General features: G+C 46.1%; 3 protein-coding genes across 5 annotated transcripts in view; 1 reads left to right on the top strand and 2 right to left on the bottom strand.

Annotated features, from left to right (window-relative positions):
• Nucleotides 1–9,271, bottom strand: part of LOC106561141 (ribonucleases P/MRP protein subunit POP1) — a 51,679-nt gene extending 42,408 nt beyond the window's left edge. Inside the window, exons 1-5 of one of the 2 annotated variants that reach the window (XM_045712584.1) lie at nucleotides 9,170–9,271; nucleotides 8,564–8,830; nucleotides 8,145–8,320; nucleotides 6,658–6,906; nucleotides 3,053–3,140 (exon numbers count right to left, since the gene is read on the bottom strand). In XM_045712584.1, coding sequence (XP_045568540.1) covers nucleotides 3,053–3,140; nucleotides 6,658–6,906; nucleotides 8,145–8,320; nucleotides 8,564–8,819 — 769 coding nt within the window. In that variant the 5' untranslated portion in view covers nucleotides 8,820–8,830; nucleotides 9,170–9,271. The remainder of the gene's footprint in view (nucleotides 1–3,052; nucleotides 3,141–6,657; nucleotides 6,907–8,144; nucleotides 8,321–8,563; nucleotides 8,831–9,169) is intronic. The other variant, XM_045712585.1, reaches the window with a different exon arrangement.
• Nucleotides 9,272–9,520: 249 nt separating this feature from the next.
• LOC123733183 (2-iminobutanoate/2-iminopropanoate deaminase) lies at nucleotides 9,521–16,108 on the top strand. 2 transcript variants are annotated; one of them, XM_045712587.1, is made up of 6 exons: nucleotides 9,521–9,774; nucleotides 11,827–11,932; nucleotides 12,799–12,853; nucleotides 12,958–13,026; nucleotides 15,386–15,441; nucleotides 15,811–16,108. In XM_045712587.1, exons 1-6 carry the CDS (start codon nucleotides 9,710–9,712, stop codon nucleotides 15,868–15,870), a joined length of 411 nt encoding a protein of 136 aa, XP_045568543.1. In that variant the 5' UTR covers nucleotides 9,521–9,709; the 3' UTR covers nucleotides 15,871–16,108. The 2 variants fall into 2 exon arrangements, with proteins under 2 accessions (XP_045568543.1, XP_045568542.1); XM_045712586.1 differs by having other exon boundaries at nucleotides 9,565–9,774; nucleotides 11,809–11,932.
• Nucleotides 16,109–21,713: 5,605 nt separating this feature from the next.
• On the bottom strand, nucleotides 21,714–21,840 carry LOC123733184 (skin secretory protein xP2; the record flags this gene model as incomplete). The annotated part of the gene is given in 1 exon segment (XM_045712588.1): nucleotides 21,714–21,840. A coding segment is annotated over 1 exon segment (98 nt), but the record flags the coding sequence as incomplete, so codon positions are not given.
• Between the last annotated feature and the right edge of the window lie 228 nt (nucleotides 21,841–22,068).

Raw genomic sequence — 22,068 nt, 5'->3', positions numbered from 1 at the left:
CGGGCTTACCTTCCGGGACTTACCCTCCGCTGGGTCTACCCTGCCCGGGCTTACCTTCCGGAACTTACCCTCCGCTGGGTCTACCCTGCCCGGGCTTACCTTCCGGGACTTACCCTCCGCTGGGTCTACCCTGCCCGGGCTTACCGTCCGGGACTTACCCTCCGCTGGGTCTACCCTGCTCGGGCTTACCTTCCGGGACTTACCCTCCGCAGGGTCTACCCTGCCCGGGCTGACCTTCCGGGACTTACCCTCCGCTGGGTCTACCCTGCCCGGGCTTACCTTCCGGAACTTACCCTCCGCAGGGTCTACCCTGCCCGGGCTGACCTTCCGGGACTTACCCTCCGCTGGGTCTACCCTGCCCGGGCTTACCTTCCGGGACTTACCCTCCGCTGGGTCTACCCTGCCCGGGCTTACCTTCCGGGACTTACCCTCCGCAGGGTCTACCCTGCCCGGGCTTACCTTCCGGAACTTACCCTCCGCAGGGTCTACCCTGCCCGGGCTTACCTTCCGGGACTTACCATTTACCATAACTGTACGACTGGTCGTAATACAACGGGACTACTGAATAAGCTCAGGCTTCCTCGGTCCGTATCCTGTAATCGGTTCAGCCTACGACTCATCTCCCCAAGATGTCAGAATGAGTAGGAACAGGAAGTAGGAACAGGGAGTAGGAACAGGGAGTAGGAACAGGGAGTAGGAACAGGGAGTAGGAACAGGAACAGGAAGTAGGAACAGGGAGTAGAAACAGGGAGTAGAAACAGGAAGTAGGAACAGGGAGTAGGAACGGAGTAGAAACAGGGAGTAGAAACAGGGAGTAGAAACAGGGAGTAGAAACAGGAAGTAGGAACAGGGAGTAGGAACGGAGTAGAAACAGGGAGTAGAAACAGGGAGTAGAAACAGGGAGTAGAAACAGGGAGTAGAAACAGGGAGTAGAAACAGGGAGTAGAAACAGGGAGTAGAAACAGGGAGTAGGAACAGGGAGTAGGAACAGGAACAGGAAGTAGGAACAGGGAGTAGGAACGGAGTAGGAACAGGAAGTAGGAACAGGGAGTAGGAACAGGGAGTAGGAACGGAGTAGAAACAGGGAGTAGGAACAGGAAGTAGGAACAGGGAGTAGGAACGGAGTAGAAACAGGGAGTAGGAACAGGAAGTAGGAACAGGGAGTAGGAACAGGGAGTAGGAACGGAGTAGAAACAGGGAGTAGGAACAGGAAGTAGGAACAGGGAGTAGGAACAGGGAGTAGGAACGGAGTAGAAACAGGGAGTAGAAACAGGGAGTAGGAACAGGGAGTAGGAACAGGGAGTAGGAACGGAGTAGAAACAGGGAGTAGAAACAGGGAGTAGAAACAGGGAGTAGGTTCGGACTCTCTAGTTCGATGGTAAATCGTAGCGAATCCTGACAACCGCGCCAACTGTTAGGTTCTGACAGAGTGAAAAACTAAAACGGACGACCAGCAAAACGCTCAAACCAAGTTTATTCAGCCACTGGGGTCAAAACAGCTGCAAAGACATGTTTACACAAAAACATATATTTACACCGTCCTACTAGGCGGAGTCCACTCCTTCCACATCTACACAGCCAATACATCTCTGTTGCTAGGCAGGAACTTAATTGGTTCCTCTCACTGGTGGTAGTGGGCGTAGAAATGTGTGTGTGTGACTGAAACCAAACTGTTCCTCCTCACTTCACCTGACCTGGGACCCAATTCCTCACTCCTCCCTACTCCACATCAAATCAAATGTATTTATATAGCCCTTCTTACATCAGCTGATATCTCAAAGTGCTGTACAGAAACCCAGCCTAAAACCCCCCAAACAGCAAGCAATGCAGGTGTAGAAACACGGTGGCTAGGAAAAACTCCCTAGAAAGGCCAGAACCTAGGAAGAAATCTAGAGAGGAACCAGGCTATGAGGGGTGGCTAGGAAAACTCCCTAGAAAGGCCAGAACCTAGGAAGAAACCTAGAGAGGAACCAGGCTATGAGGGGTGGCCAGGAAAAACTCCCTAGAAAGGCCACCTAGGAAGAAACCTAGAGAGGAACCAGGCTATGAGGGGTGGCCAGTCCTCTTCTGGCTGTGCTGGGTGGAGATTATAACAGCACATGGCCAAGATGTTCAAATGTTCATAAATGACCAGCAGGGTCAAATAATAATAATCACAGTAGTTGTCGAGGGTTCAACAGGTCAGCAACTCAAGAGTAAGTGTCAGTTGGCTTTTCATAGCCGATCATTGAGAGTATCTCTACCGCTCCTGCTGTCTCTAGAGAGTTGAAAACAGCAGGTCTGGGACAGGTAGCACGTCCATAGCTGTCCTACCTTATCAGTGACTGAAACCAGACTGTTCCTCCGCACTTCACCTGACCTGCGACCCAATTCCTCACTCCTCCCTACTCCACAGCTGTCCTACCTTATCAGTGACTGAAACCAGACTGTTGCCCTTTGCCCCCCCCCCCCCCTTCCTTAGGAGCCATGAGATTTAACAACACCGAGTTTTAAAACAGAATGTAAGCCATCTGTACTCCCCCTTCCTCACCCAGTAACTTTCCAACCACCTGGTTCCTATCCACCCTCCATTGACCCCAACATATACCTTCATTATACATGTAAAGTCATCAATACGATCTAATATGGTAACATGAATAAATGTATTTCAAGATAGAATCCAACACATCTAAAACTTTTACACTGAAAAACGTGTATTTTCTCGAGACTGATGCCACGTTTTAAGACGAGGGACATAAAAAAAAAAAAATCTGTCGTACCAGTCGGCATAGCGGGACAAGAAAGCAAGGAGGAGGGTGGCCGCAAAAGCAAGCCAGCACGACGGGTACGCGTTGCTATGGTGATTTAACAACACTACGGCAAGTCCCGTCTACCGTGGCGTCTGATGGCGTTCACCGCCGCGCCGCGACGCCATTCACCGTTGTGCCCTCGTTGAAAACAATCACATCTGGTTTTGGGCCGTCTACCTCGTACCATCTAGAAACGGAAGCAATGATTTGACCTTGTGGTTTTTGTTTTGTTGAAGGGGGGCGAATACGAAAGCAGTACTCACCAGCTTCCTTACTGGTTAGTTTAGACAGGGTAGCTAACAGCTGGTCCTCTGGGCCCTGTAACTCCACACAGCTGTAGTACGACATGTCCTGGGTAGGGGGGGGGAATGACGACAGAGGATTCACTTTGGGATACATATTAACACATATTAACACTTCAAAATATAATTTTATTGGTTGGCAACCTACAAAAAGACTAATTTACCAAAATGCTGTATTCATATCTGCTCACACAGCAAACCTATTAGAGACTACTATTGTAGAGATCCCACAGTAAACCTATTTAGAACTGTTATAGAGACTACTATTGTAGAGATCCCACAGTAAACTGTTATAGAGACTACTATTGTAGAGATCCCACAGTAAACTGTTACAGAGACTACTATTGTAGAGATCCCACAGTAAACCTATTTAGAACTGTTATAGAGACTACTATTGTAGAGATCCCACAGTAAACCTATTTAGAACTGTTACAGAGACTACTATTGTAGAGATCCCACAGTAAACTGTTACAGAGACTACTATTGTAGAGATCCCACAGTAAACCTATTTAGAACTGTTATAGAGACTACTATTGTAGAGATCCCACAGTAAACTGTTATAGAGACTACTATTGTAGAGATCCCACAGTAAACCTATTTAGAACTGTTACAGAGACTACTATTGTAGAGATCCCACAGTAAACTGTTACAGAGACTACTATTGTAGAGATCCCACAGTAAACTGTTATAGAGACTACTATTGTAGAGATCCCACGGTAAACCTATTAGAACTGTTACAGAGACTACTATTGTAGAGATCCCACAGTAAACTGTTACAGAGACTACTATTGTAGAGATCCCACAGTAAACTGTTATAGAGACTACTATTGTAGAGATCCCACAGTAAACTGTTATAGAGACTACTATTGTAGAGATCCCACAGTAAACCTATTTAGAACTGTTATAGAGACTACTATTGTAGAGATCCCACAGTAAACTGTTATAGAGACTACTATTGTAGAGATCCCACAGTAAACCTATTTAGAACTGTTATAGAGACTACTATTGTAGAGATCCCACAGTAAACTGTTATAGAGACTACTATTGTAGAGATCCCACAGTAAACCTATTTAGAACTGTTACAGAGACTACTATTGTAGAGATCCCACAGTAAACTGTTACAGAGACTACTATTGTAGAGCTTATAGAGACTACTATTGTAGAGATCCCACAGTAAACTGTTATAGAGACTACTATTGTAGAGATCCCACAGTAAACCTATTAGAACTGTTACAGAGACTACTATTGTAGAGATCCCACAGTAAACTGTTACAGAGACTACTATTGTAGAGATCCCACAGTAAACCTATTTAGAACTGTTACAGAGACTACTATTGTAGAGATCCCACAGTAAACTGTTATAGAGACTACTATTGTAGAGATCCCACAGTAAACTGTTACAGAGACTACTATTGTAGAGATCCCACAGTAAACTGTTATAGAGACTACTATTGTAGAGATCCCACAGTAAACCTATTAGAACTGTTACAGAGACTACTATTGTAGAGATCCCACAGTAAACTGTTACAGAGACTACTATTGTAGAGATCCCACAGTAAACTGTTACAGAGACTACTATTGTAGAGATCCCACAGTAAACCTATTAGAACTGTTACAGAGACTACTATTGTAGAGATCCCACAGTAAACTGTTATAGAGACTACTATTGTAGAGATCCCACAGTAAACCTATTAGAACTGTTACAGAGACTACTATTGTAGAGATCCCACATTAAACCTATTTAGAAGAACGTCAAGTGTTACTGTAATATATTATGCCTGTATTTTAGTCATTCTGAAACTGTTGTACTTATAAATGTTAAGGTGATTCATGTCCCTCACTGTGATCTAGCTAAATGTTAAGGTGATTCATGTCCCTCACTGTGATCTAGCTAAATGTTAAGGTGATTCCATGTCCCTCACTGTGATCTAGCTAAATGTTAAGGTGATTCATGTCCCTCACTGTGATCTAGATCTAGCTAAATGCTAAGGTGATTCATGTCCCTCACTGTGATCTAGCTAAATGTTAAGGTGATTCCATGTCCCTCACTGTGATCTAACTAAATGTTAAGGTGATTCTCGTCCCTCACTGTGATCTAGCTAAATGCTAAGGTGATTCATGTCCCTCACTGTGATCTAACTAAATGTTAAGGTGATTCATGTCCCTCACTGTGATCTAGCTAAATGCTAAGGTGATTCCATGTCCCTCACTGTGATCTAGCTAAATGCTAAGGTGATTCATGTCCCTCACTGTGATCTAGCTAAATGTTAAGGTGATTCCATGTCCCTCACTGTGATCTAGCTAAATGCTAAGGTGATTCATGTCCCTCACTGTGATCTAGATCTAGCTAAATGCTAAGGTGATTCATGTCCCTCACTGTGATCTAGCTAAATGCTAAGGTGATTCATGTCCCTCACTGTGATCTAACTAAATGTTAAGGTGATTCTCGTCCCTCACTGTGATCTAGCTAAATGTTAAGGTGATTCTCGTCCCTCACTGTGATCTAGCTAAATGCTAAGGTGATTCTCGTCCCTCACTGTGATCTAGCTAAATGTTAAGGTGATTCATGTCCCTCACTGTGATCTAGCTAAATGTTAAGGTGATTCATGTCCCTCACTGTGATCTAGCTAAATGTTAAGGTGATTCATGTCCCTCACTGTGATCTAGCTAAATGTTAAGGTGATTCCATGTCCCTCACTGTGATCTAGCTAAATGTTAAGGTGATTCATGTCCCTCACTGTGATCTAGATCTAGCTAAATGTTAAGGTGATTCCATGTCCCTCACTGTGATCTAGATCTAGCTAAATGCTAAGGTGATTCATGTCCCTCACTGTGATCTAGATCTAGCTAAATGCTAAGGTGATTCATGTCCCTCACTGTGATCTAGATCTAGCTAAATGCTAAGGTGATTCATGTCCCTCACTGTGATCTAGCTAAATGTTAAGGTGATTCATGTCCCTCACTGTGATCTAGCTAAATGTTAAGGTGATTCATGTCCCTCACTGTGATCTAGATCTAGCTAAATGCTAAGGTGATTCATGTCCCTCACTGTGATCTAGATCTAGCTAAATGCTAAGGTGATTCATGTCCCTCACTGTGATCTAGATCTAGCTAAATGTTAAGGTGATTTCATGTCCCTCACTGTGATCTAGATCTAGCTAAATGCTAAGGTGATTCATGTCCCTCACTGTGATCTAGATCTAGCTAAATGCTAAGGTGATTCATGTCCCTCACTGTGATCTAGCTAAATGCTAAGGTGATTCCATGTCCCTCACTGTGATCTAGCTAAATGCTAAGGTGATTCATGTCCCTCACTGTGATCTAGATCTAGCTAAATGTTAAGGTGATTCCATGTCCCTCACTGTGAGCATATTTAAAAACTAGAGTTATCCCAGGTCTGGTGAACTCCTAACCTTACTGAGCAGTAATTTCAACAGGACCCTATAATTTTTTTTAAATCAGTCAATCAATAAAAAAATGTATTTCCTATCAGTTGTCCCTAAAAGTGCTTCCCCAGATATCCCAGCCCTAAAGAAAACAAGACTCAGGTGTGTAAAGACACTAACCTGCAGTAGACAGTGGGAGCTCATGGCTCTGTAACAGGCTCTGTAACACTTGTAGGTCGGCCCGTCTCCCAGACAGTAGCCCCATCTCTTGACCATGTGGAAGCGCTTGGCGTGCCAGATGTGCGTCTCCAGCCACAGGTTCTTCCGCTGGCGACGGTTGAACTCCAGAAGCACGTTGCCGTGGCGACGCCGAGCTTTACGACTCTTGCTCTTAGACTGCTCCTTCTTCACCTTCTGACTCTTCTCCAACTGGAACCAGAGAGGAAACAGACAGAATGTTACCGCGGCCCGGTCCGCCCCTATCTACACGCGGCCCGGTCCGCCCCTATCTACACGCGGCCCGGTCCGCCCCTATCTACACGCGGCCCGGTCCGGTCCGCCTCTATCTACACGCGACCGGTCCGCCTCTATCTACACGCGACCGGTCCGCCTCTATCTACACGCGCCCGGTCCGCCTCTACCACGCGGCCCGGTCCGCCTCTATCTACACGCGCCCGGTCCGCCTCTATCACGCGGCCCGGTCCGCCTCTATCTACACGCGGCCCGGTCCGCCTCTATCTACACGCGGCCCGGTCCGGTCCGCCTCTACACGCGGCCCGGTCCGGTCCGCCTCTACACGCGGCCCGGTCCGGTCCGCCTCTATCTACACGCAGCCCGGTCCGCCCCTATCTACACGCAGCCCGGTCCGCCTCTATCTACACGCAGCCCGGTCCGCCCCTATCTGCACGCGACCAGTCCGCCTCTACACGCGACCAGTCCGCCTCTACACGCGACCAGTCCGCCTCTACACGCGACCAGTCCGCCTCTACACGCGACCAGTCCGCCTCTACACGCGACCCAGTCCGCCTCTACACGCGACCGGTCCGCCTCTACGCACGCGACCAGTCCGCCTCTACACGCGACCAGTCCGCCTCTACACGCGACCAGTCCGCCTCTACACGCGACCAGTCCGCCTCTACACGCGACCAGTCCGCCTCTACACGCGACCAGTCCGCCTCTACACGTGACCAGTCCGCCTCTACACGTGACCGGTCCGCCTCTACACGCGACCAGTCCGCCTCTACACGCGACCAGTCCGCCTCTACACGTGACCAGTCATTCCTCCATGTACGGACATGACAATAACAGAGGAGACAGATCTGGGACCAAGCTTTAAAGTCAAGAGAGAGAGAGAGGCCGTGTTTCACAGTGACTGAGTGTGTGTGACTGAGTGTGACTGTGACTGAGTGTGTGTGACTGTAACTGAATGTGTGTGACTGTGAGCGTGTGTGTGTGACTGTGTGTGACTTTATGTGTGACTGTGAGCGTGTGTGTGTGTGTGTGACTGTGTGTGACTGTGAGCGTGTGTGACTGTGTGTGACTGTGAGCGTGTGACTGTGAGCGTGTGACTGTGAGCGTGTGACTGTGTGTGACTGAACGTGTGACTGTGAGCCTGTGTGTGTGACTGAGTGTGACTGTGTGTGTGTGTGTTACTTAGACAAACCCACCATGTTGTTGGCCATGTCTCTCAGCCTGCAGGGCAGTCTCTTGGTGTTATGGCTCATGGCCCTCCTCCTCATGTGTTTAGGAAGAGCTCCAAACACATGGGAGCTGCCCGTTGTCTTGGTGACGGCCGTCAACATGGCGTTCACCTCCGCTGCCCGGGCCTTGGCGAACGCTGAGGCTGAGGAGACACAGCAGCACACGTCACAAAAGCTGTCTAGGAGTCAATGGGTTGGAGCATCAGACATGATTTACTCATTCTAAATGCCATTTTGAATTGTGTAATAAACTGTTGATTTACAGCTGGTTCAACATTGACATGCAGAAGTGCTCAAGTTAGAGCCTGTATCAGTTTTAAAACCCATAAAGACATGAGCATCCATTTAAAATACATTGACAACTGTATGCAGGAAGGTGTTCTTACCAGTGATGTGTTTGGGCAGAGCCTGCGAGTAGCCCCCCTGTCCTTCTCTCTGGTGGCCCCGGACCCAGCTCCCTCCCTGGGCGTGGCCTGAGTGAGAGGACCCCTGGCCCCTTGGATGTGGAGACGGATCACGGCCTCGACCTGTAGGGGTGTCCCCTCCGTTCCTCCAGTGTGAGCTGCCCTGGGAGGAATAGGTGACGTTGATCGGCTGGTTCTTCATCTTCTTGTCGCGCATCCTGTGCTTGGCTGTAGACATGTCTGATCGCTCTGCAGAAAATAAACAATAACATGACTCATTGATAACAATGGCTTATGGTCCTGTCAAAAAAATTATCCTATCCTGGGACACGAGCAGGCTACTGGCTACTATTTAACAGTGAATTGCACAGTCACTGTTATTGTCAGTAAATCTTTGAAAGAGATGCCATTCAATCTCCCCCTTCAGCAGAAAAGCTAGCTAAATTAGCTACTTAGCAAGCTTGATACACATTGGACATCATGCGACTACTTTGCATGCCACCAACAGCCTACGCTAACGAGTTTATGACGTTATCCACTTCCATCACACCACAATGTATTTGTAAAGGTAACTGAAAATATATTCACTTTCAAATCCTCAATGGAGGAACAGTTATATTTCAAAACCACGCTTGTACGCTCACATTTCTGTCTACAGGGTCTTCCGTATAAATATGACGTATATCCTGTTCCGGTTAAATTGTGTTCATGGGAAATGTACTATATAGTAGATATTTTTTGTAGTATTTAATTTTTTTAATTTAACCTTTATTTATATAGTAGATATACTTGCTCACGTCAATAAAATATAGCGAAATTGGTAGAAAATAAATTGCACTTTTTTTTAATTTAGCGTCATTTCGGTTTTTTGGAAAGAATCAGTAGCCTGCCAATAACGATTACAATAATATAAACTGTGGGTCTGTGAAACTGTAGGCCCGTCTAGTTGAGAGTTTACGGTAGTAGAGGCGCTCTACCAGCTGATCTGTCAGTTTACGGTAGTAGAGGCGCTCTACCAGCTGATCGGTCATTTCACAGTTCCACCCGGCTACAGAGCAGTTACTTCTGTTGTTCTCACTGAAGACTTTTTGTTGTTGTTGTTGTTGTTGTTGTTGTCAAACTCTAATCATGTCTTCGATCATCAGGAAGATAATTAACACCAGTAAAGCGCCAGCAGCTATCGGGCCGTACAGGTAGGTGGTCTGTGCAGCTTTTAGCACACTGTTCATCTACACGTGTTGAACTACTTTTTATCAAATCAAATCAAATCGATCAGAATACACATATTTATCAGATGTTATTGTGGTTGTAGCGAAATGCTTTGTGTTCCCAGCTTCAACAGCGCAGTTGTATCTAACAGTGCAGGAACACGGTGTAAAATAATGGAATATAGAAATATTAGGACGAGCAATGTCGGAGTAAGGAGTATTTATGTGTGTATATATATATATACTAAGAATAGTATTTTATTGTTTGCATTCATTCAGTAAGCAACTGTTTTCAACATTGTCCGTGTGTCTGCACAGGGTTCCCTGAATCATAAATGTATTGGCATTTATGTTCTGTCTGTGAAGGGACCTTCTCGGTCTGTTACGGTAGGGAGGTGTCACCCCTTTTACCCAATAATCTTGGGAGGTGGAGCTGTGGTGCTACTGTAAACTGGAGAGAGAGAGCTTTTAGTTTTATTTCAGGTTAAAGTGCTTTTTAAACTGAAGGCATGTGACTGGCAGAGTTGGCACGGAGGGCATGTGTTGGAATGGAGTATTATGTGGACTGGCAGAGTTGGCACGGAGGGCATGTGTTGAAATGGAGTATTATGTGGACTGGCGCTGTCGCTGCGCGCTCTACGTTCCCTTTAAAGCCTATTGTATTACACACTATATTATATTACATGACATTCAGAAATAAATAGTCGCCAGTATGATTGCTCAGTTTTTTTTATATATATATATTTTTTTCACCTTTATTTAACCAGGTAGGCCAGTTGAGAACAAGTCCTTTATTTAACCAGGTAGGCCAGTTGAGAACAAGTCCTTTATTTAACCAGGTAGGCAAGTTGAGAACAAGTTCTCATTTACAACTGCGACCTGGCCAAGATAAAGCAAAGCAGTTCGACAACATACAACAACACAGAGTTACACATGGAATAAACAAAACATAGTCAATAATACAGTACAAAAATAAGTCTATATACAATGTAAGCAAATTAGGTGAGATAAGGGAGGTAAAGGCAATAAATAGGCCATGGTGGCGAAGTAAATACAATATAAAGCAATTAAAACACTGGAACGGTAGAATATAGCAGTATGGAATGTAGTTTAACCAGTAGGTGGCAGTAAAGTATCAATTTAGATTTCCTGGAAAGTCAAAGTACAGTGTTTAATTGTGTTCTGGATGGAAAAGACTGAGGAAATGATATTTTGCTTCATTTAGGTAGTAGCAGCAGTAGCAGCAGTAGCAGTAGTAGTAGCAGTAGCAGCAGTAGCAGCAGTAGCAGCAGTAGCAGCAGTAGTAGCAGTAGTAGCAGTAGTAGCAGTAGCAGTAGTAGCAGTAGTAGCAGTAGTAGCAGTAGCAGCAGTAGTAGTAGTAGTAGTAGCAGTAGCAGCAGTAGTAGCAGCAGTAGTAGTAGTAGCAGCAGTAGTAGCAGCAGTGGTGGTAGCAGCAGTGGTAGCAGCAGGTGGTAGCAGCAGTGGTAGCAGCAGTGGTAGCAGCAGTAGCAGCAGTGGCAGCAGTAGCAGCGGTGGTAGCAAGCGGTGGCAGCAGCAGTAGTAGTAGCAGTAGTAGCAGTAGTAGCAGCAGTAGCAGCAGCAGTAGCAGCAGTAGCAGTAGCAGTAGCAGTAGCAGTAGTAGCAGTAGCAGCAGTAGCAGCAGCAGCAGCAGTAGTGGTAGCAGCAGTAGTAGTGGTAGCAGCAGCAGCAGCAGCAGTAGTAGCAGTAGTAGTAGCAGTAGTAGCAGTAGCAGTAGTAGCAGTAGCAGCAGTAGCAGCAGTAGCAGCAGTAGCAGCAGTAGCAGTAGTAGTAGTAGTAGCAGTAGCAGTAGCAGCAGTAGTAGTAGCAGTAGTAGCAGCAGCAGTAGCAGTAGTAGTAGTAGTAGTAGTAGTAGTAGCAGCAGCAGTAGCAGCAGTAGCAGTAGCAGTAGTAGCAGTAGTAGTATCTATAATATCTTGAATGTGACAGAGATAACATTTCACCTGCCCCATGTTGTTACATGTTTTACCAGCTGTCCAGTCCTGTGTTCATATTCAGCCAGGCGGTGGTGGTGGACAGGACCATGTACGTGTCAGGCCAGCTGGGGATGGACCCTGCCTCTGGTCAGCTGGTGGAAGGAGGAGTCCAGGCTCAGACCAAACAGGTGAGGTGAAGCTTAGAACCCCTCCTCTTCCTCCTCCTCCTCTTCCTCAGTTACAACCACAAGACATAGAACAGGGATATAGCAGATAGGGGGGGGGTCTGTGAAACTCACTCCTCAGACTGAAGGGTTTCCACCTGCGCTGCTGAATAGCTCAGTGGTGAGACTGGGTGAGATGCTTCAGGAGGTCATCAGTGGTGAGACTGGGTGAGATGCTTCAGGAGGTCATCAGTGGTGAGACTGGGTGAGATGCTTCAGGAGGTCATCAGTGGTGAGACTGGGTGAATCTTCAAGGTCATCAGTGTAGACTGGGTGAGATGCTTCAGGAGGTCGGTCATCAGTGGTGCGACTGGGTGAGATGCTTCAGGAGGTCATCATACTGGTAATCTTAAGTCGGTCATCAGTGGTGAGACTGGGTGAGATGCTTCAGGAGGTCGGTCATGTGTGTTTGCGAGGCAGATGTCCTGGGTTCGAGCCTCGGTATCAGCAGAATCAGGAGGAAGCGGTACTCGTTAAGCTAGCAGCGCGACATCTTTTACACTCATTCGATATCAAAGTTAATTGAAAATATAGGAATAAGATTTACCCCTAAACAATCTCTTCTCTATCACGGGGCGGCAGCAGGTAGCCTAGTGATTAGATCGTTGGACTAGTAACCGAAAGGTTGCTGGATCGAATCCCCGAGCTGACAAGGTAAAAATCTGTTGTTCTGCCCCTGAACAAGGCAGTTAACCCGCTGTTCCCCGGGCCCTGAACAAGGCAGTTAACCCGCTGTTCCCCGGGCCCCGTGGATGTCGATGTCTGTTAAATGCGGAGGACACATTTCAGTTGAATGCAATTAAATTTTCTTCTATTTCTATCCCATACAGGCTCTGGTGAACATGGGGGAGATCCTGAAAGAAGCAGGGTGTGGATATGACAGTGGTAAGTTATGTTATTTTGTAAAAACTTGTATCATGTTGTTTGTAAACTGTATCTAGCAAAACCATTAATTTCATGGTTTTTATTTATTTTTTATTTTCCCACAGTCGTGAAAACTACGGTTCTTTTGGCTGACATGAATGACTTCGCCAGTGTAAATGACGTCTATAAAACATGTAAGTTTCTCTGTTGGGATCCTTCTTGTTGAATTCTCTGAATATTCATGTTGTTGGGGTCTTTCTTGTTGAATCCTCTGAATATTCATGTTGTTGGGATCCTTCTTGTTGAATTCTCTGAATATTCATGTTGTTGGGGTCTTTCTTGTTGAATTCTCTGAATATTCATGTTGTTGGGATCCTTCTTGTTGAATTCTCTGAATATTCATGTTGTTGGGATCCTTCTTGTTGAATTCTCTGAATATTCATGTTGTTGGGATCCTTCTTGTTGAATTCTCTGAATATTCATGTTGTTGGGATCCTTCTTGTTGAATTCTCTGAATATTCATGTTGTTGGGGTCCTTCTTGTTGAATTCTCTGAATATTCATATTGTTGGGATCCTCCTTGTTTTGTTATGATGATATTTATTAGTCTCCTGTAGGTTGACACTTCACATAGTGTCCACAAGGTGTCGCTGTTTCCCATGAGACTGAGTATGGTATGGAAGGGAGGCGCACTTCACATAGTGGCCATAAGGTGTCACTGTTTCCCAAGAGACTGAGTATGGTATGGAAGGAATGCGCACTTAACATAGTGGCCATAAGGTGTCACTGTTTCCCAAGAGACTGAGTATGGTATGGAAGGAATGCGGATGATAATTTTTGTGTATGTGGCACTTCCCTTGAGTAGGTTTGTGCACTGCCATGACAGTGACTAGAGCAGCATCTAAAACTCATTAACCTGATTGGCTACGTAAGATGAGTCCCCTACAACTTGGACTGCATGTAGGCTAGGATGAGAGAAAGGCCTTTATTAGTATAGTTACAACTGAATACTATGGGATACTGTCAGCATCATTTCCAGAGTACATACCTTGTTATTCTACCATTTTAATGGCAGTGAGGGCTAGGACACCCCTGCTGAAGAGATGTGTGACAACTCTGCTTTAGACCCTCCTCCACTAGGCCCCCTACACCAGTAGACCCTCCTCTGATAGGCTCCCTACACCAGTAGACCCTCCTCTGATAGGCCCCCTACACCAGTAGACCCTCCTCTGATAGGCCCCCTACACCAGTAGACCCTCCTCTGATAGGGCCCCTACACCAGTAGACCCTCCTCTGATAGGCCCCCTACACCAGTAGACCCTCCTCTGATAGGCCCCCTACACCAGTAGACCCTCCTCTGATAGGCCCCCTACACCAGTAGACCCTCCTCCGATAGGCCCCCTACACCAGTAGACCCTCCTCCGATAGGCCCCCTACACCAGTAGACCCTCCTCCGATAGGCCCCCTACACCAGTAGACCCTCCTCCGATAGGCCCCCTACACCAGTAGACCCTCCTCTGATAGGCCCCCTACACCAGTAGACCCTCCTCTGATAGGCCCCCCTACACCAGTAGACCCTCCTCTGATAGGCCCCCTACACCAGTAGACCCTCCTCTGATAGGCCCCCTACACCAGTAGACCCTCCTCTGATAGGCCCCCTACACCAGTAGACCCTCCTCTGATAGGCCCCCTACACCAGTAGACCCTCCTCTGATAGGCCCCCCTACACCAGTAGACCCTCCTCTGATAGGCCCCCTACACCAGTAGACCCTCCTCTGATAGGCCCCCTACACCAGTAGACCCTCCTCTGATAGGCCCCCTACACCAGTAGACCCTCCTCTGATAGGCCCCCTACACCAGTAGACCCTCCTCTGATAGGCCCCCTACACCAGTAGACCCTCCTCTGATAGGCCCCCTACACCAGTAGACCCTCCTCTGATAGGCCCCCTACACCAGTAGACCCTCCTCTGATAGGCCCCCTACACCAGTAGACCCTCCTCTGATAGGCCCCCTACACCAGTAGACCCTCCTCTGATAGGCCCCCTACACCAGTAGACCCTCCTCTGATAGGACTCACAGGTGTAATCGCTACCAAAGGTGATTCTAACATGTATGGACTCGGGGTATCTAATCAAGATATATTTTTCATCCATTTTTGCAAATATTTAAATTTGTCTTCCACTTTGATGTGTGTGTATTTTGTGTAGATCGTTGACTAAATTAAAATTTAAATCCATTTTAATCCCACTTTTGTAACACGACAAAATGTGGGGAGAAGTCCATGGGTGTGAATACTTTCTGAAGGACACTGTAAATATACTTGGTCAATAAAAGGTCATTCTGATTGTGATTCTAACACACTAAGACCCCCCCCTCCCATAATGCACCTCACATTTCACACAACATCTCTGTTCTATATAAAGATCATTATACTGGATGTCCTGGGTAAACTGAATGCTGATTTTACCATTACCCAGGTCAAACCAGGCGTTTTAATTAAGTCTTGTACCAGATGTACAGTATGTAACCGTGTTTGTGTTCCTCTCCTCTTTAGTTTTCAGCAGTAGCTTCCCAGCGAGGGCTGCCTACCAGGTCGCTGCTCTGCCCAGGGTGAGGATCTGACTGGTTCATCTCAGCACACTGTTTCTATGGCAATACAGAACCTAACCATGTCATGTTACTGACAACAAAGCTGAGAAGTACCTGAATAATATTTTTGTCTCTCTGTGACTCTCTCTGTCTCGCTCTCTCTCTCTCTGACTCTCTGTGACTCTCTCTGACTCTCTCTCTCTCTCTCTGACTCTCTCTCTCTCTGTGACTCTCTCTCTCTCTGTGACTCTCTCTCTCTCTGTGACTCTCTCTCTCTCTGTGACTCTCTCTCTCTCTGTGACTCTCTCTCTCTCTGTGACTCTCTCTCTCTCTGTGACTCTCTCTCTCTGTGACTCTCTCTCTCTCTCTCTCTCTCTCTCTCTCTCTCAGGGTGGGCTTGTAGAGATTGAAGCTGTGGCTGTTCTAGGCCCTCTGACTGAGGTCTCTTGATGTTAGCCTACACGTCAGCGACAGAACAGGAAAATCAACAACTCCCATGTCCCATTAAATGACGTGCCGTCACAATACCAGCGTATAGTGAATCATTTTCATTGGTTAATACCGGTCCAATAAAACATCACTTCCTGTTTTTACTTGATGGTTTAAAAATACAGTAAAAAAAAAAATGAATATAATGAATGTAGCTCTTTTCCACATGATTAAAGCGCTGAGTGAGTTTATTGGTCAATACATCTGTGACATTCTGTAGCAGACTAACTGTTGCAGGTTCTACAGCATCATTCTTATTGGCTGCTGAGGTGTGACCTACATGATGAGGTAATGGTCCAGATACTTCCTGACTGAATGTTCCTGCCTGACAACGGTTGCTCACCACGTCATCGACTGTGCAGTCAGGCATCAGATGACTATAGATGATGTGGTTAACTACCTATCCAGGTATCAGATGATGTGGTTAACTACCTATCCAGGTATCAGATGATGTGGTTAACTACCTATCCAGGTATCAGATGATGTGGTTAGCTGATATGTTAACTACCTATCCAGGTATCAGATGATGTGGTTAGCTGATACCTTAACTACCTATCCAGGTATCAGATGATGTGGTTAGCTGATATGTTAACTACCTATCCAGGTATCAGATGATGTGGTTAACTACCTATCCAGGTATCAGATGATGTGGTTAGCTGATATGTTAACTACCTATCCAGGTATCAGATGATGTGGTTAGCTGATATGTTAACTACCTATCCAGGTATCAGATGATGTGGTTAACTACCTATCCAGGTATCAGATGATGTGGTTAGCTGATATGTTAACTACCTATCCAGGTATCAGATGATGTGGTTAACTACCTATCCAGGTATCAGATGATGTGGTTAGCTGATATGTTAACTACCTATCCAGGTATCAGATGATGTGGTTAACTACCTATCCAGGTATCAGATGATGTGGTTAGCTGATACCTTAACTACCTATCCAGGTATCAGATGATGTGGTTAGCTGATATGTTAACTACCTATCCAGGTATCAGATGATGTGGTTAACTACCTATCCAGGTATCAGATGATGTGGTTAGCTGATATGTTAACTACCTATCCAGGTATCAGATGTGGTCAGCTGATACCTTAACTACCTATCCAGGTATCAGATGATGTGGTTAGCTGATATGTTAACTACCTATCCAGGTATCAGATGATGTGGTTAGCTGATATGTTAACTACCTATCCAGGTATCAGATGAGGTGGTTAGCTGATATGTTAACTACCTATCCAGGTATCAGATGATGTGGTTAGCTGATACCTTAACTACCTATCCAGGTATCAGATGATGTGGTTAGCTGATATGTTAACTACCTATCCAGGTATCAGATGATGTGGTTAGCTGATACCTTAACTACCTATCCAGGTATCAGATGATGTGGTTAGCTGATATGTTAACTACCTATCCAGGTATCAGATGATGTGGTTAACTACCTATCCAGGTATCAGATGATGTGGTTAACTACCTATCCAGGTATCAGATGATGTGGTTAGCTGATATGTTAACTACCTATCCAGGTATCAGATGATGTGGTTAGCTGATACCTTAACTACCTATCCAGGTATCAGATGATGTGGTTAGCTGATATGTTAACTACCTATCCAGGTATCAGATGATGTGGTTAACTACCTATCCAGGTATCAGATGATGTGGTTAGCTGATATGTTAACTACCTATCCAGGTATCAGATGATGTGGTTAGCTGATATGTTAACTACCTATCCAGGTATCAGATGATGTGGTTAGCTGATACCTTAACTACCTATCCAGGTATTTGTAGATCTGGCGTGCGTCAGCAGCGTAGTCCAGCAGGAATCCAACCTGTGTGCTGCTCTCTCTCTCTCTCTCTCTCTCCAAACCCTTCCCCTCTCTCTCTCTCTCTCTCTCTCTCCAAACCCTTCCCCTCTCTCTCTCTCTCTCTCTCTCTAAACCCTTCCCCTCTCTCTCTCTCTCTCTCTCTCTCCAAACCCTTCCCCCTCTCTCTCTCTCTCTCTCTCTCTCTAAACCCTTCCCCTCTCTCTCTCTCTCTCTCTCTCCAGCTCCAAACCAAACCCAGTCTAGGTATTAGTAAACAAGGCTTTATTTTGACTGTACAGACAGTTAGTGCAGAATACACAAAGCTCTTATCAGAGTGAATATATTACAGAAGAACAGCGACCACTGTTTCAGGGTCTGGAAAATAAAATAACATAAACTCTTTAATCCTATTGCCCAATACACAGTCACACACCTAGTAAAAAAAAATCACAGTCTCTCTACAATGGCATGCAGAGCCATTGTTAAGTTCAGGGGAGAGGTTTACAGACTGAACCCTTGGGTAAATGCCAGCTAGGTATTAAGAGTCTCCAAAGTCGTTGTTCAGGATGAACCAGACTCCTGTGGCTGTCTATCTAATACCAGGACCATTGGAGAATCTTTATTGTTTTGCATCTCAGCCAGACGTGGTTGTAGAAGAGCTGCAGTGTGTCTATGTGTTGGCTCAGTAGTGTGCCTGAAGGTAACAGATTATTCCCAGGTGAAGAGAGGACAGGTAAAAGTGGAAACCTACAAATTGGCAGCTCTTGTAACTCCATGTTATGATAAATAACAACAAAAAAGGTAGAAATCAAAGTTTAAATAACTTTTTTTTTTTAACCATTGAGCGTTTTTCACTCTGAATGGTTCATTTACCATCTACGACATTAGATTTGGTACATCATGTCCTGCTGCATCGATCAGGACTCGTCCTCAAACAGACAGACTCATCATGATTCTATATATAGTGACGTTTTGAAACAAACAAGGTGAGAAAGAAGAGTACAGACTGAGTTGACAAAACATTAAGAACACCTGTTCTCTTTCCATGACAGACTGACCAGGTGAATCCAGGTGAAGGATATGATCCCTTATTGATGACATCTGTTAAATCCACTTCAAATCAGTGTAGATGAAGGGGAGGAGACGAGTTAAAGGAGGATTTTTAAGCTTTTAGACAGTTGAGACATGGATTGTGTGTGTGTGGTTTTAAGTGCCTTTTGAACGGGGTATGGTAGTAGGTGCCAGGCGCACCGGTTTGTGTCAAGAACTGCAACGCTGCTGGGTTTTTCAATCTCCACAGTTTCCCGTGTGAATCAAGAATGTTCCACCACCCAAAGGACATCCGGCCAACTTGACACAACTGTGGGGAAGCATTGGAGTCAACATGGACCAGCATCCCTGTGGAACGCTTTCTACACCTGGTAGAGTCCATGTCCTGATGAATTGAGGCTGTTCTGAGGGGGAAAATGGGATTCAACTCAATATTAGGAAGGTGTTTTTAATGTTTGTCCACTCAGTGTAAAGTCTCTTCTCAACATTACACTGTACACTCCAGGTCTACTGTTAACCGCTTAGTATTACAGATCTACCTGTTAAAATAACCGCATTGAAGTAATCACTCATTCATGAATGACTTCCACATTAGCAGGGTTCAGTCTAGTCCAGAAGATCAGTTGTTAGATTGTTTGGCTCGTCTTCCTCTTTCAGAGCAGCTAGTAAAAAGTCAAGTAGTAATTTATTATGGAACATTCTCCCACCGAGAAGCTGTTCAACACAACATCGACTCCGTATTGACAACCTTAAAGTGACAGTGTAGTCTGACTGCGTCTGAACCTCAACTTCACAGTTGTTGCTAATGTAGAGCATCGTTTGGCTTCACCACAGCCGTCTGTTAGAGAGAGTCAGAGAGTTCAGCTGGAAGCCCAGGTGGCTCCAGGTAATTGGGAGTCAAGAGAGTTCAGCTGGAAGCCCAGGTGGCTCCAGGTAATTGGGAGTCAGAGAGTTCGGTTGGAAGCCCAGGTGGCTCCAGGTAATTAGGAGTCAGAGAGTTCAGTTGGAAGCCCAGGTGGCTCCAGGTAATTGGGAGTCAGAGAGTTCAGTTGGAAGCCCAGGTGGCTCCAGGTAATTGGGAGTCAGAGAGTTCAGCTGGAAGCCCAGGTGGCTCCAGGTAATTGGGAGTCAGAGAGTTCAGGTGGAAGCCCAGGTGGCTCCAGGTAATTGGGAGTCAGAGAGTTCAGTTGGAAGCCCAGGTGGCTCCAGGTTATTGGGAGTCAGAGTTCAGTTGGAAGCCCAGGTGGCTCCAGGTTATTGGGAGTCAGAGAGTTCGGTTGGAAGCCCAGGTGGCTCCAGGTAATTAGGAGTCAGAGAGTTCAGCTGGAAGCCCAGGTGGCTCCAGGTTATTAGGAGTCAGAGAGTTCAGTTGGAAGCCCAGGTGGCTCTGGGTAATTAGGAGTCAGAGAATTCAGCTGGAAGCCCAGGTGGCTCCAGGTAATTAGGAGTCAGAGAGTTCAGTTGGAAGCCCAGGTGGCTCCAGGTAATTGGGAGTCAGAGAGTTCAGCTGGAAGCCCAGGTGGCTCCAGGTTATTGGGAGTAAACGTTCAGCTGGAAGCCCAGGTTGTTCCAGGTTATAGGGAGTAAACGTTCAGTTGGAAGCCCAGGTGGCTCCAGGTTATTAGGAGTCAGAGAGTTCAGCTGGAAGCCCAGGTGGCTCCAGGTTATTAGGAGTCAGAGAGTTCGGTTGGAAGCCCAGGTGGCTCCAGGTTATTGGGACTCAGAGAGTTCGGTTGGAAGCCCAGGTGGCTCCAGGTTATTGGGAGTCAGAGAGTTCAGCTGGAAGCCCAGGTGGCTCCAAGTAATTAGGAGTCAGAGAGTTCAGTTGGAAGCCCAGGTGGCTCCAGGTAATTGGGAGTCAGAGAGTTCAGCTGGAAGCCCAGGTGGCTCCAGGTTATTGGGAGTAAACGTTCAGCTGGAAGCCCAGGTAGTTCCAGGTTATAGGGAGTAAACGTTCAGTTGGAAGCCCAGGTGGCTCCAGGTTATTAGGAGTCAGAGAGTTCAGCTGGAAGCCCAGGTGGCTCCAGGTTATTAGGTGTCAGAGAGTTCGGTTGGAAGCCCAGGTGGCTCCAGGTACTTAGGAGTCAGAGAGTTCGGTTGGAAGCCCAGGTGGCTCCAGGTTATTGGGAGTCAGAGAGTTCGGTTGGAAGCCCAGGTGGCTCCAGGTTATTGGGAGTCAGAGTTCAGTTGGAAGCCCAGGTGGCTCCAGGTTATTGGGAGTCAGAGAGTTCGGTTGGAAGCCCAGGTGGCTCCAGGTAATTAGGAGTCAGAGAGTTCAGCTGGAAGCCCAGGTGGCTCCAGGTTACATGGTAGTTATTGCCAATAGAGGAAGAAAAGGTGATCCATCCATATTTCTAGGATGAGAAGGCACTTTGGTGACAAGACTTAGGCTACGTCTGAAATTACACCCTATCCCCTAAAAATCAGGGAATTAGGTGCCATTTTGGACACACCCTGGACAGTAATATGTATTGAACTGGTCTATCATCGTCGTGGCAGATGAGTGTGTGTGTTTTCCAGTAGCCTTTTTATTAACTTCATGGTCTTTGGGTCGTGCATCCTGTCTAACAGATCTTCTCTGGAATGTTAAAAACTGAGGTTTTATCCAAGGAGGTTGTGTTTCCCTGGCCACTGAAAGACAAGAACAAAAATGTTTATTTTAGTTACATATGCTTGTATATTGAGTAACATAAGTACATTTATTCAATAACCAGGTTTAATTAGATTCCTTGTTCATAGACGTTGAGCTTGTATGCCCCCTAATATATACACACACACATCATCAAGTCCTTGAAATGGGGGGAAATTCAAAAATAATTCATCTTCAATGAAAAGATCCACATAATGTTGTTTTACATTGAATTTGCTAAGTAGCATGTCACCATCTGTGAGAATAGATTGATGTTTTTAATGTCTGTTCTGTCTGGGGGAGAGAGGGGGTCTTACCATCAGCCTCCTCGGTTTGATCGCTCTTCTTAGTTCTGTTTCTTGTCTTTCTCTGCTTCCTGTGCCACTCCTGCCAACACCAAGGCCGCTGCTTCCTGTGCCACCTCAGACACAACCACCGGGACACCTGGGAAAAACAACACACACACACACACACACCAGGAAATCAACGCCCGGCTAGTCGTGTGTGTTGTTGATGTGTGACATTCCAACATGAACGGTCTTCGGTGTCATTGAACTGTTAACATAGAACAACAAAGACGGAGCAGAGAGCCTAGAGTCAAACCTCTCTCTGTTTCCAGAACATCTTGGTGAATATTAACAGTGAAGACTGACAAAGCAGAGAGCCTAGAGT

Source organism: Salmo salar, unplaced genomic scaffold, assembly GCF_905237065.1.
Source record: "Salmo salar unplaced genomic scaffold, Ssal_v3.1, whole genome shotgun sequence".
In the NCBI taxonomy this organism is placed as follows: domain Eukaryota; kingdom Metazoa; phylum Chordata; class Actinopteri; order Salmoniformes; family Salmonidae; genus Salmo; species Salmo salar.
Note: the sequence above shows the minus strand (reverse complement) of the source record. Positions and strands in the feature narration are given on the sequence as shown.

Coding starts and splice junctions, on each gene's coding strand:
- LOC123733183 (XM_045712586.1), top strand. CDS start 9,710: ATGTCTTCGATCATCAGGAAGATAATTAACACCAGTAAAGCGCCAGCA. Junction 13,027..15,385: donor AAATGACGTCTATAAAACAT/GTAAGTTTCTCT, acceptor TCTCCTCTTTAG/TTTTCAGCAGTAGCTTCCCA. Junction 15,442..15,810: donor AGGTCGCTGCTCTGCCCAGG/GTGAGGATCTGA, acceptor TCTCTCTCTCAG/GGTGGGCTTGTAGAGATTGA.